Genomic DNA, 12879 nt, shown 5'->3' with positions numbered 1-12879 from the left:
GGGGAGAGCCCGGAATTGTAGTACACACCCATCCCAGCGAGACCGTGTGCCTCCTTCTCTCGCGACACGTAGAAATCATCCAGTAAACACGCGAATACTTTTGTGATGAGATTCATGAAGACTTTCCCATGTTTCTTAACAGCTTTATTGAGGTTTAATTTGCATACCATGAGATCCAGCCTTGTTAAGTGTACAATTCGGTGATTTTTTAGTAAATTTACAGAGTTGTAGAACCATCACCAGAATCCAATCTTGGGCTTAGACTATATCCACCACCCCAGAAAGCTTCCCCCGAGCCCGTTAAAGTCATTCGCCTGACCGTGAGAGTTTATAGAATTCTATAACAGTGTTCGGTGAAGTACAGTATTTGGGACTTCGGGGTCAGATCACTCGGGGCAGCGTCAGAATCTCCAGGAGTTGTGCTCAGACCTACAGTTACAGCAGGTGAACCAGCTGATTCCAAAGTGCAGCCGGGTTTGAGAAGAGCCCCCCTGGAGCTGAGGTTCACCCTTATTTTTCAGGCCATCAGTGTCTGAATCTGTGGACGCCAAAGCAGAGTTTGCAGGATGACCCGTTGAGATGCAGGAATAAAAGATTAGAGCTTCCCTTCACATTTCATTCTCATCTTCAAGATTAAAGCAGAGTTTAAACCTTACTCATAATATCCAGACTGACCCAGGGATGCTCACTCCATTTATCAGATGCACGTTCGTCAGGAACGGTCCTCGAGGTGTCCTGGAGACTGAGTCAGAATCTACAATTGTTTCCTTTCAGCACGTTGGAAGGTTGATTGCAGTTTGTGAGGGTCCAGGGGCCTGGTTTCAGGGATGTTATTTAACTAAGTGAGCCTCATAAAGAGGGCAGGTGGCTTTAAAAGATTCCTGCAGAGAAACTCTGGATCAACACAAGCCCGAGTGAACCACAAGAGAATGGCAGCACGTTATGAGAGTAAACCATGACTGGCTCAGGAGGGCGGTCATTTCTCCTTTGGCTTATTTATTTACTCATTGGTACCTTTAAAGCAAAATTGAGATACAGCTCACAAACCATAAAATTTACCCTTTAGCATGTACAACTTAGTGTTTTTTAGTGTATCCTCAGCGTTGTGCAACTGTCACTACTATCTAATTTCAGAATCTATTGATCACCCCACAAAGAAGCCCCGTATCTCTTAGACGCCCGTCCGTGCTCCTCACTCCCTCAGCCCCTGGCGACCAGCAGTCTGCTTTCTGTCCATGCATCTGCCTGTCCTGGACATTTCATGCAAGTGGAATCATTCAGTGCCTCTCGTACCTGCTTATTTCTCTTAGCATCGTGTCTTCAGGGGTCTCCCAGGTTGTGGGGTGCATCAGCTCTTCGTTCCCCTTTGTGACTGAAGAACAGATACGACAATGTGAAGTGTAATTTACATCTGTAATTCTCGGGGCCCTGTACCCTGAGTATATGTGGTTATTTTGAGATGTTAGCTAATTCTGTGAAAATGCTGTTTTTCATTTTTATCTTTTTAGAATTTCATTTTTTTGTTTCATAGTGCATAATACAGTATTTACACAAAGTTAAATGTCCATATCTGGAGAGTACTCAAAAATTTTTTCCTAATGTGTTATGTACTCAAAATATTTTGAGGCAACTGGTCTACATTACGTGGAGCATGTAGTGGTCTGTTTTATTTGACTTCGCCCAGGAAGTGGGAATGTCTTTGTTTAACTCTTGTTAACATATGCGTCTGAAAAACAGGTGAATGACTTTGGAAAATGGGAGCCTCATGATGTCCTGCTCCAGAGAAGACCAAGACCACCGCTTCTCTGTGTTGTTCCAGGCTGTTTTGTACATGTAAATTCGTATTTTCCAAAAAACATAATTGGTTTTATTCCATACATTTTGATCTGGGCATTCTCATTTTTCGCTTGATATTTTGTCTCTGATAGCATTTTAGGATTTGTTGTTAGAATTTACTGAGCTTTACTTTTTCTTTTTAATGAGTATGTTGGTGAATGTGTGTGTGTGTGATTTGTTTTCCTGCACCAGACGTATATGCACTTGACGCATGCAGTTGGTCAATACTTATTGCATTCCTGACAGTATTCTTCTCGATTTCTGCATCCATAGGAAACCTAGATAAGGTTAAATTTATGTTTTCTCAAGGAAGAATTTTTATCTGCGTATTTTTCTCTGGGACACAGAGCTCACCTTGTGTTTTACTCATTTAAAAAATCTCTAATACTTCTTTGGGATACATTATTTTTTTCTGAGGAAGGTTGGCCCTGAGCTAACATCTGTGCCAGTCTTCTTTTGTTTTCTATGTGGGTCACTGCCACAACGTGGACACTGACGAGTGGTGTAGGTCCGTGCCCGGGAACTGAACCCAGGCTGCTGAAGTAGAGTGCACTGAACTTAAGCACTAGGCTACGGGGCCACCCCAGGATACATTTCTTTTGATGCAGAAAAAGATAAATAATATAGATAAGTAGAAGGAAAAAACATTGAAATCACCTGTATTCACATCACTCAGAGATAAGCACTTTTTTAACACTTGGGCGTATAAAACGCCAAACTCCTGTTCTGCATTTGTGTGTGTGGAGAGAGGTGTTCTTTGTTTCTCTGTGTGTGTGTGTTTCTTTTTTCTAGGAGAAGGCATCATATTTTCGTATTTCTTTTTATCTAAAGTTGAGCATCAGAATTGTGTGTAAAGTTTTAAAATAGATACATATATATGCCTGGGCCCTATTTGCATTCTTCAGGTGTTGGGGGCCCAAGCTTATGTAAATATTTCTTAAAGTCTTTATTGGTTATTCTGAGAAGCATTTCTGGTTAAGAACCACTGTTAAAATAACATTATCCAGCTTCCTTTTTTTCACTCCTGTCCATGATTATGACCACTTTTAACGATTTTGTTACAGGGCCAGGACTAAGGTAAGGAGAGTGAGGTGTATGCTTAGGGAGCAAAATTTAATGAGATGCCAAAAACATGCAGTAATCAAGATAAGTCATATTGTAATGCAATATTTAAAAAACTCAAGATTAATGCAAAAACCCATGATGAAAACAATACTCAAATTTTAAATTGACGGGGTCCCACCTGCACTAGCACAGCTCCGCCCCGCCCCCCCCCCCCCCCCCCCCGCCTCCCCTTAGTCCTGTCCTGGGTTTACAGTGTCACTGGCTCTCTGTCACAGTTCTCACCCTCGGCATATTGACATCTTAGGCCAGATACCTCTTTGTTGTGAGGCTGTCCTGTGCATTCTAGGGTGTTTAGCAGCATCCTTGCCCTCTACCGTCTGGATGCCAGTAGCACTCTCCCACCCCCAGTTGTGATGACCAAAAATCTCTCCAGGCAGTGCCAGAGGGTGGACACAGTGGCCCAAGCTGAGAAGCCCTGTGTGTATGCGGTTCAGTTTCAAGGAATTGCAACTTGTTGCCTTTGTCATGCTGGAAGGTGTTACTATTAAATAGTAAACATTGTGTTTATTCAGTTGCTTCATCAGCCTGTAACTCAGTTGATTTCTTTGGAATTAGTGACTCTGAGCCTGTCCCGCTGGGGGTGGCCCTTTGAGGTTAGTGAGTTATCAGCTTTGAGCTTTATTTGGGGAGTGAAGTGGGGCTATTGAAACAGGAATTCGTCTCTTCTCTTCTCTTTCATAGTGTATTTTTACCCATCCATAATTGTAGCCCATCCATAAGATCCATTAATATTATGAATGTTCATAAGTGGAGTTATTGTAATTGCATTTAGAAAGCAAATCGATATTCATGGTGATTCAACATTTAATTTTTGTATTAATCTTTCCTGAAATACAGACCGGAGTTCTCATTGGGAAATGCCCCTGCCGTGCATGGTTAGTGAAAGATGGAGGTCTGTTTTTCGTTGAGTCACCGTGTCTCGTTCATTGACTGGGATGCCGTGGAAGGACTCTGCAGCATTACCCTGCAGTGCGAGATCCCGCCCCTGGGGGCCCACATCAGGGGCCTTCGTAGATGGGCATCCTGATTCCTCTCCCAACTTCTGACCTCATATGGAGCTGTTTTGCCCTCCCTCCTTAAGAGGACCAGTAGTTTCTCTCCAGGGCAAAAAGAATCGTAACCTGCCTCTGTAGATACCACATCTGTTTTTATTTTCCCCTGGTATTTTTTAAGTAAGAAGCAATGTGTGTAGGTTAAAGGGCCTATGGGGCAGAGGCTGGAGATAAACACTGTACGATGTGAAACTCTTCCATATGGGGAATGTGAGGGTGTGTGAAGACCGGGCCTAATACCCATCCTGCTGAGACCCTGGTGGTTCCCAGCGCCTTCATGATACACGCGGATTTCCATTTGCTGTGTGTGAGCCTTTTATTTGAAAATTAAGAGAGACTGTCAGAATCAATGGTTAGGGCCCCTCCTCCCTGAAACGTCTTAGTGGGAAAGAAGGATAAGTATTAATTGAAGAGAAAAATAAACAAGCATGGAGACATTAAACCAGTCACCTGCGATGCTGGTCTGGGCACATGACCCTCATCTGATTCGTTGTCAGGTGGTCCCCGGAGCTCAAAGTGAGGTCTTTGCAAAATTCTGGACTGTGTTTCTCTTTTCGCCTTGCTCTGGACTCATTTTACCTGGAATACAAAACCCCAAAGCCCTGTGCTCTCCCACATTGGAAATGTTAGTGCAAGTATTTGACTCCTGTAGACCTGAAATCAAATCCAAAGCTTTGTAGGGGCGCCCTTAGCTCGGCCTTTCCTTCGAACCCACGGTTACTAAAACTTGCCAGCCGAAGCAATTACTTTGTCAAAGGTCTTGTTATTGCCTCTAATGTTAAATAATAATTTGGTCCAGGTGCTGAGGAATGTGGGCAAAAACGAAGACACGCGTCCGCGGCTAGAACATAAATTACAGAACTTGGGAAAAAACGTTCTTGATTTAGTCTCTCTGGTAGAGAGAACCTTTCTGTGAATCTTTAGCCCTCGTTGTAATTTTAGAGTTAAATTCTTTATAATTAAAAGCACTTGGCAAATAATGATTCATTTAAACTGTAGTTCTGATTCATTACTCTAATTATTGTTACCATGCAGTGCCCTTTGGCCTGGAAGTGAAACTCGTGTCCTCTTGACACCAAAGGTTAACAGAGCAGGAAGCCAGAGCAGCGTGTGTGTCTGCATGAGCAGAATAATTTAGTAATTGTCTAATTACCTGAGGAGTCTAGCGCCACTGCTAAAAATAGTATTAAAAAATTAAACGAAAGTCGTTTTCTTGTTTCTCGTAACCCATCTGTTCTCTATTTTGGGCAACCATGTGTTCATGGCTGTGAAACACTACCCCTTCTAAAGGATCGCATCGCTTCTCCTCTGTTGGGTAAAATGCGTTTTTAGGGGCATGGAGCATCCAGTAAGTCCGTAAACATCTCTGGCTTCTGGGACTCAGGCAGCTGTGAAGGCAGGAAGACCCGTGCAGGAGGCGCCTTTGTCCAAGACTTGATTTAAAACCTGGAACTGATGTTGGCCAATTTGATATGTATTTCTTCTTGAAAATGGAAAAAAAAAATTCATGTGAAGCCAGGGCTCCCCACCATGGCCTGCGGAATATTAAGTCATTCATTTGTTCAGCAAATATCTGCTGCGTGCCAGGCACAGCCCTGGGTGCTAGGAATGCAATGATGAGTAACACAGTTCAGACAAGCTCTCTGTTCTCATGGAGAATCATCGGGCAAACAAGCCAATTTTAGACGGTGAAGACAATACCACACAGAGTGGTGTGGAAGCGTGACTTCCACTGGGGAAGGCAAGCGGGGCAGCATGAATTGGGGGGCTCAGGGAAGGCCTCTCCGAAGAGGTAACATTTATCTTCAGACCTGAATGATGAGACGGAGTGAGCCAGCCCTGCAGAGATCTGGGAAATGGTGTTTCAGGCAGAGGGCACAGCAAGTGCAAAGGCCCCAAGGCAGGAAGGAGCGTGGCAGTATTCAAAGAACAGAAAGGCCAGCATGGCTAAAGCAGAGTGAATGAGGAAGAAGATGGCTGATGAGGTGGGCCCCTGGACCATGGGAGGGCCAGTTTTATTGAACACGGAGCCGTAGACTGCTAACAAGTGGTCTTTTCCAGTGATCTGAACTTTTTATTATTTTTCAAGGCGATAGAATCCTGTCTCCAAAGACAGGCCTTCCTGGCCCCCGATGTGTTGCCTAGGTAGGAATGGGCTGCCTGCCCTCCACATTTGGTGGTGTTGAGCCGATTTCTCAGGATTCCTGCTACCTGGGTGTAGGGCGTGGGTTGAACGCCACCCCCTAGGCCACTCCTATCCCTTAGAGGAAACCGAGGCCCAGGGAGCAGACGGACTTGCTCCAGGCCACACAGCACATCCAGGAGTAAAGCTCAGATTTCTTAACCTTCAGTACTCTTTACCACGTTGCTTAAAACCATTTCCCCAAGACTTAAACCATTAGGAGGCCCAGCCATGTGTTGAGAGGAGAGAACGAAGGCGTGGATGAGGGCTGTGGAAGCCACGGAACCGCTTCTTAGACTGCTTAGGGTCCAGAGTCAGCGTGGGAGGCAAAAACTGAGCCATTTAAAGTTACTCTTGAAAATCCGCCTTCAGTGGAGGGCTTGGTGTCCTCTTTCTGTAAGTTCCTCTAGCCAGGCTCCCTTGGGGTGGTTCTCATGCACCCCCCAGACCTGCCCTGGGTGTTTGTTACCCGACGGAGCATAGTCGAACTTGTTGCCTTCTGTTTTAAAACAAGAATGTACGTTTGGAACAGTGGCTCTCAACCGGGGATGGTTTGGGCCTCCGTGTAACATTGGGCAGCATCTGAAGACCTTTTTGGTCGCTTGTTACAACTTGGGGGTTCTTCTGTCATCTCGTGGGCAGAGGCCAGGGATGCTGCTAAACATCCTACAATGCACAGGACGGCCCCCCAGGAGAGTGATCTGCCCGCATGTCGATGGTGCCGAGGTCGAGGAGCCCTGGTCTACAACGCCAGGATCACCTGCAGTGTAGGGGCCCTCACTCTGCTGGAGGGCAGCCCCCAACAGCACCCAAAAGAGGACAGATTCACAGGTTCACAGCTAGAATCACCCACATTCACTAAATTGTAAATTTTTCCTCTAGTGATTTTGCTTTTCTTTTGGCCAAGTGTGATTGGATCCCTGAAAGTTGTGTGCCGTGTCTTGCAGCATCACCGTAGATCTGCCTGAGAGTGACATGCGTGAGAGCAATAGAAGGAAAAGGGGTCACTCCGCATGGTGGTTCTTCCACACTCTCCAGACCCTTCCGTATCCCTGGTCATCTTCCTTGTTCCTTTCTCTTCCTGTAGCAATCCCAGGACCCCCCTGCTCAGAAGGGCCCCACGCTCACCACCAAAGTCCGGCGGACCATGAGCAGCCGCGTGCACGAAGCCGTGAAGGCCATCGCGCTCTGCCACAACGTGACTCCCGTTTACGAGTCCAACGGCGTGACCGACCAGGCCGAGGCCGAGAAGCAGTACGAAGATTCCTGCCGCGTGTACCAGGCGTCCAGCCCAGACGAGGTAACCCCCAGGCAGGTGTGGCGAGGCGCGGAGAGATGCCCAGCTGTTCTCCGAGTGCTCGAGGTGGGGCCTCCCTGAGGAAGCTGGCTGCCAGGGCGGACGGGAGCCGGCATGATGCAGGGCGCTAGGGAAGCCAGCGTCCAGATGTGTGCAGGGCTTGGTCTCCCTCTAAGAAATGGTCTTGCATTTGCAATACATCCTGAGTTAGGGAAGAGCAGGACGTTTTGTTTGTAATTCGTACAGCTAGTGCATAAGGGGCTCAACATCCCATCCAAACCGCATCCCTTTTTAAAAAAACAACGGCTTTGTTAAGGTATAGTCCACATTCCATGCAATCATCCATTGAACGCATACAGCTCCGTGGGTGTGTTTTATTATTTTCGTGGAGTTACGCAACCATGACCACCATCAATTTTAGAGCATTTTCATCACCCCAAAGGAAGCACTCCGTGCGCGTGCTCCCCTAGACTCCCTCCCCTCAGCCCCAGGCAACCACCAACCTACTTCCTATCTCTATGGATTTGCCTATTTTGGACATTTCGTACACATGGAAACATACAATATGTGACCTTTTGTGTCTGGATTCATTCCTGTCGAAGCAGGTGGCAGTGCCTCATGCCTTTTATGGATGAATGATATTCCATTGTGTGCATATTACTATGTTTTGTTTCTCCATTCATCAGTTGATGGACATGTAGATTGCTTCTATTTTTTTTTTTTTTGCTATTATGGATGATGCTGCTATGAACATTTGTGTACAAGCTTTTGAGTGGACCTATGTTTTTGTTTCTTACGGTGTATATACAGGAGTGGAATTGCTGGATCGTGTGGTAACTCTCCGTTTAACCTTCTGATGACCTGCCGCCCAGTTCTCTAAAGCGGCTGCATCATTTTCCATTCCCAGCAGCAAGGAATGAGGGTTCCAATTTCTCCACATCTTTGTCAACACTTGTAATTGTTGGTCCTTTTCGTTCTAGCCGTCCTAGAGAGTGAGAAGTACAATCTCGTTGTGGTTTGGATTTGCGTTTCCCTGATGGCCAACGATGTTGAGCATCTTTTCATGTGCTTGTTGGCTATTTGTATATTTTCTTTGGAGAATTTCTATCCATATCCTTTCCCCATTTTAATCGTCTTATGTCATTTTATTATTGAGTTGTAAGATTGCTTTGTATGTTCTAGATAAAAGTCTTCTCAGATTTATAATTTCCAAATATTTTCTCCCACTCTGAAGGCTATCTTTTTACCTTGTTGATGGTGACTTTTGAAACACAAGTGTTTTTTTTTTTATAGATTGGCACCTGAGCTAACAACTGTTGCCAGTCTTCTTTTTTTTTTCCTGCTTATTCTCCCCAAATCCCCCCAGTACATAGTGTATGTTTTAGTTGTGGGTCCTTCTAGTTGTGGCACGTGGGACGCCACCTCAGCATGGCTTGATGAGCGGTGCCACATCCGCACCCAGGATCTGAACCGGTGAAACCCCAGGCCACTGATGCGGAGCGTGGGAACTCAACCAGTCGGCCACGGGGCCAGCCCCTGAAACACAAGTTTTTAATTTTAAGTCCAGTAAGCCACATATTTCTAAACTGCTGTTCATATCTAAGTGTATTCTCTTGTTAAAACCTAAAGGATTCATTTGATCCCATGTTCGGGACCACAGGGCCTGGAAGCACAGTTGTTCCTTTAATATTTCTCTAACAAGCCCCTGATTGGGTTCCCTTTTAGGGTGTCGTGTGATAGGAATGCCGTGTGTGTATGTGTGGGCAGAGAACTCGCCCAGCATGAAAACAGTATCATATCCTCCGTCTCCCCGACTTGAGTGTAATTCAGACACAGCCTTGAGTTTCGCCAACTGGTTAACATTTTGGTCTTTTTTCTTCCAGCTTCCCTCTCCCCTCCCTCCCTCCTTCCTTCCCCTCATTCCTTAAAGAAAACTTTTATTCTGATTATGCAAACAATTTTTATTCAGTGTAGAAAACTTGGAAATTTCAGAAGACTTTAAAGAGGAAAATGGGTCGATCTCATGACTGACAATAGGTTACCTTCCTCCAGCACATGGTGAACATCTCGTTCCATTTGATGTGCTTTCTGTATATCATCTCATTTAACTGCCCAGCAACTAAAAGGCACTATTATCACCCAGTTTTCAGGAGAGAAAAGTCAAGGACAGAGAGCCGAAAGTCCCTGGATTTTTTTACACATTTTTATTTTGAGATAATTTCAGACTTAGGGGAAAGTTGGAAAATTAGTACCAAGAATTCTTTCTCCTTTGCCAGACTTCACTCAGCTTCCTCCCACGTTAACACTTTTCCACCTTTGCTTTGTCATCGTCTCTCTTCCCTTTGAGGAATAGGCATCAGGCATGACCCCTTATTATTCCACAATATTTTGCTTCTCTTTCTAAAAAACAAGGATATTTTTCAGAACCAGGAAATTAACATTGATACAGGACTCTTATCTAACCTGCAGATCTTATTAAAATTTCATCACCTGTCCCACTTACTTTTTCACACACACAAGATTTTCCCCAGATCAGAATCCAACCCAGGAGCACACGCCACATTCGGATGTCACGCCTCCTCAGTCCATTTTAATCTGGAACAGGTCCTCAGCTTTTCTTGACTTGCATGGCCTTGACACTTTTGAACAATACAGGCTGATTATCTTGTAGACTGTCCCTCCGTTTGGGTCTGTCTGACATTTTCTTACCATGTTGACTCAGGTTGTGCATTGTTGGCACCGTCCTCCTCGGTGCGTGTCATCAGGAGGCACAGGATGCACGTGACGGTGTGTCCCGCTCTTGGAGATGTGAACTTGGGTCACTTGGCTAACATGGTACCTCCTGGGCTTCCTCACAGTAAAGCTGCCATTTTCTCTTGCTAATTAATCTTAACGACACCAGCCCCCTAAGCGACAGGGCCGGGCTATTAACCCAGGGAGTTTGTTTTCAGAGTCCAAACTCTGAATCTTTTTACTAAACCATTTTTCAGAAGCCACTATATATTAATTTTTATTAATTTGATAAATAGCCTTCCACTGTCTTTTCATATATTTTTTTCTTAAAGAAATGAGACTTTTCATATAGATATGGTTTTGTATCCCTCTTTTTTCACTTAACATTTTATCATGCCTGTTTTTTAATTTTCTTGGATATTATTAAAAACCAGTTTTTCAGAAACACTATGTGTTTATGTGCCCTAATATCTTTAACTGTTCTCATATTATTGGAATTTAGGTTATTTCTAATTTTTGGCAACAGTGTTTATAAACATTTGCAATGAGCATCCTTGCACCTGGTATTTCTAGAAGTGGTGTGATTGGGTCGTTAACAGGTGTTTTTTGAGCGCCTGTGATGGGCGAGGCCCTGTGGAGTCAAGTGCTACGTGGGCAGCAGCCCACGCCCCTAGGGAGGGAACAAGAAGAGATGTTTGAGCGCGTGAGTCTTGGGGTCCCAGCTCCACACCTGGGTGAGCTACTTATCCTTGCTGTGCCTCCACGCGTCCGTGACGCTGGACTGACAAGAGGATGTTGTGAGGCCCTTGGTAGGCAGTCCATAAATCCTGTGGGTCAGACTGAAGAGTGTTTTTAAGGCTCATGATATAAATAACCAGAGTGCATCCCAGAATTTTTTTTTTTAACCATTTTGCTCTTCCACCACTCTCACAAGGACCCTCAACTACTCTCTTTTTGTTCATTTTAAGAAAGAGAGAGGGGGCTTCTCCCGTCAGTGAGGTGTTTTAAAGGTCTGGACTCACCTGAGAACATCAGTGAGCCTGTGGTGAATGGCGGCTGGGGGAGGGCACCACGAGAATCTTTTCCAAAGTTCAGATGTGAAAGGACGCTCGGATGTGTCTTTTCCTGTTGGATTGCTTCTTTCTCTTTTTTTGGGCCATGCAATGTGTCTGTCCCCTGCGAGACTCCTCCTTCCAGTCGGCTTGGTGTTCGTGGAGCAGCTCAAGCCACAAACCCAGTTCATCCAAAACCGTCGACGCTGGAACCAGGTGTTTTAGGGGTGAAAAATGTTGCAGTCCTTGGCCTGATTGTGAGAGGGGAATTGGTTGAGAGAGGGAGAGCGGGGAGGAAGGATAGGTGTGATAGGTATGGATGGTCCTCCTGAAACACTTGGACTTGTCATAGTGACCAAAATTCGTCATCATTTCTTCACCCAGGGTTGGTCTGTTTGATCTCACTTTTCCGTTTGAGAATGGGAGGAGGACGCCACTGAATGGAGCTGTGAGAAAAGATCAGATTCTTGGTAGTTAGTTAGGGATGGGGAACCGGTAGCTTTTGGGTTTTTGATGGAATTTGAATTTGAACAAGTTCCAGCTGTCAGGGATCTGATCCGCACCCCTGCCTCTGCGCTCCGCACACCCTGCTGGCCGTGGATGTGCCTATGCGGAGGCCTTCAATGCCTGCCCCCACCCTTGTTTCCACGGAACTTTGATATGTTTGTTTTAGTGCTAGGCAGAGATCTTTCCGTAAGGGTAAACCTTTCAAGGAATGCTTTGTGCTTCTCAGTTGCTTTTTTTCAAAGTGAGTAGTTTTTTTTTAATCTCTCCTGTCCATTAAGTGTACTCGGATTCAGATTTGTCTTGTTTTTCTAAGATCTGAGTAATGATTGAAAAAAAATTTTCTTTTGGCCTTTGCTGTCTTCACAGAGGTCAATGTTACCTTATTGGTATCTTTTTTTTCCCCACGACTTTATTATTTTTTATTACCCACTTATTCCATGTTTATGGTAGAATATGTGAAAATATATATGAAGAGAAAAAAAAGTAAACCATAATCCTACTAACTAAAGATGTAACCACTGCTAATATTTTACTGACCGGCCTTCTAAATGATTTCAAAAGAAGTGTACTGCAAAACACAGGGCTGTTTATATAAATACCCCATGTGACAGAAAGTTGGCTAAATCTAATTCCAGGGAAATCTTTCAGAAAGCTGCACTGTTTCCACATCCCTGTGGGATTCCGCAGAGACGTGGCTGGGTCTAGAATCCTACCTTTGAAATTCTATATCAATAAAACAGTGCTGGTCTAGGCAAGGTCAGTTGATGGAATACATATTAGAAAGAAGCCAGTATTCGTTTTTCTCTGGAGCTGCTGGAGTAATTTCTGCCAGTTGGCGTAGGATTCATTTCCTGTAACAGAAAGCAGGATTTCCTAAATTTGTTTCCTGTGCACATTCCTCTTTGGAGGCCTTGAAGTGTCTTTATTCAGCTATCGGTTACAGCCCAAGGGCGCTGGGCCCTCCCTGCCGCAGTACAGTAACTCCCGGGGGAAATGAAGTAGATGCGATCTGGCCAGAGAAGTGCTCCTGCGATGCTCGAGTACGCAGGTTTCAGCCCAGACAGCCTCCCATCGTTTCCAGGGTATTCGGCGGTG

The 12879-nt window shown here is 45.0% G+C and overlaps 1 protein-coding gene across 9 annotated transcripts in view; it reads left to right on the top strand.

Annotated features, from left to right (window-relative positions):
* Positions 1 to 12879, top strand: part of ATP9A (ATPase phospholipid transporting 9A (putative)) — a 127663-nt gene that overhangs the window by 71997 nt on the left and 42787 nt on the right. For all 9 annotated transcript variants that reach the window (XM_070589472.1, XM_070589471.1, XM_070589470.1 and 6 more), the window contains exon 14: positions 7283 to 7495. In XM_070589472.1, coding sequence (XP_070445573.1) covers positions 7283 to 7495 — 213 coding nt within the window. The remainder of the gene's footprint in view (positions 1 to 7282; positions 7496 to 12879) is intronic.

Source organism: Equus przewalskii, chromosome 21 (assembly GCF_037783145.1).
Source record: "Equus przewalskii isolate Varuska chromosome 21, EquPr2, whole genome shotgun sequence".
NCBI classification, from domain to species: Eukaryota; Metazoa; Chordata; class Mammalia; order Perissodactyla; family Equidae; genus Equus; species Equus przewalskii.
This window is presented reverse-complemented; position numbering and strand designations above follow the sequence as displayed.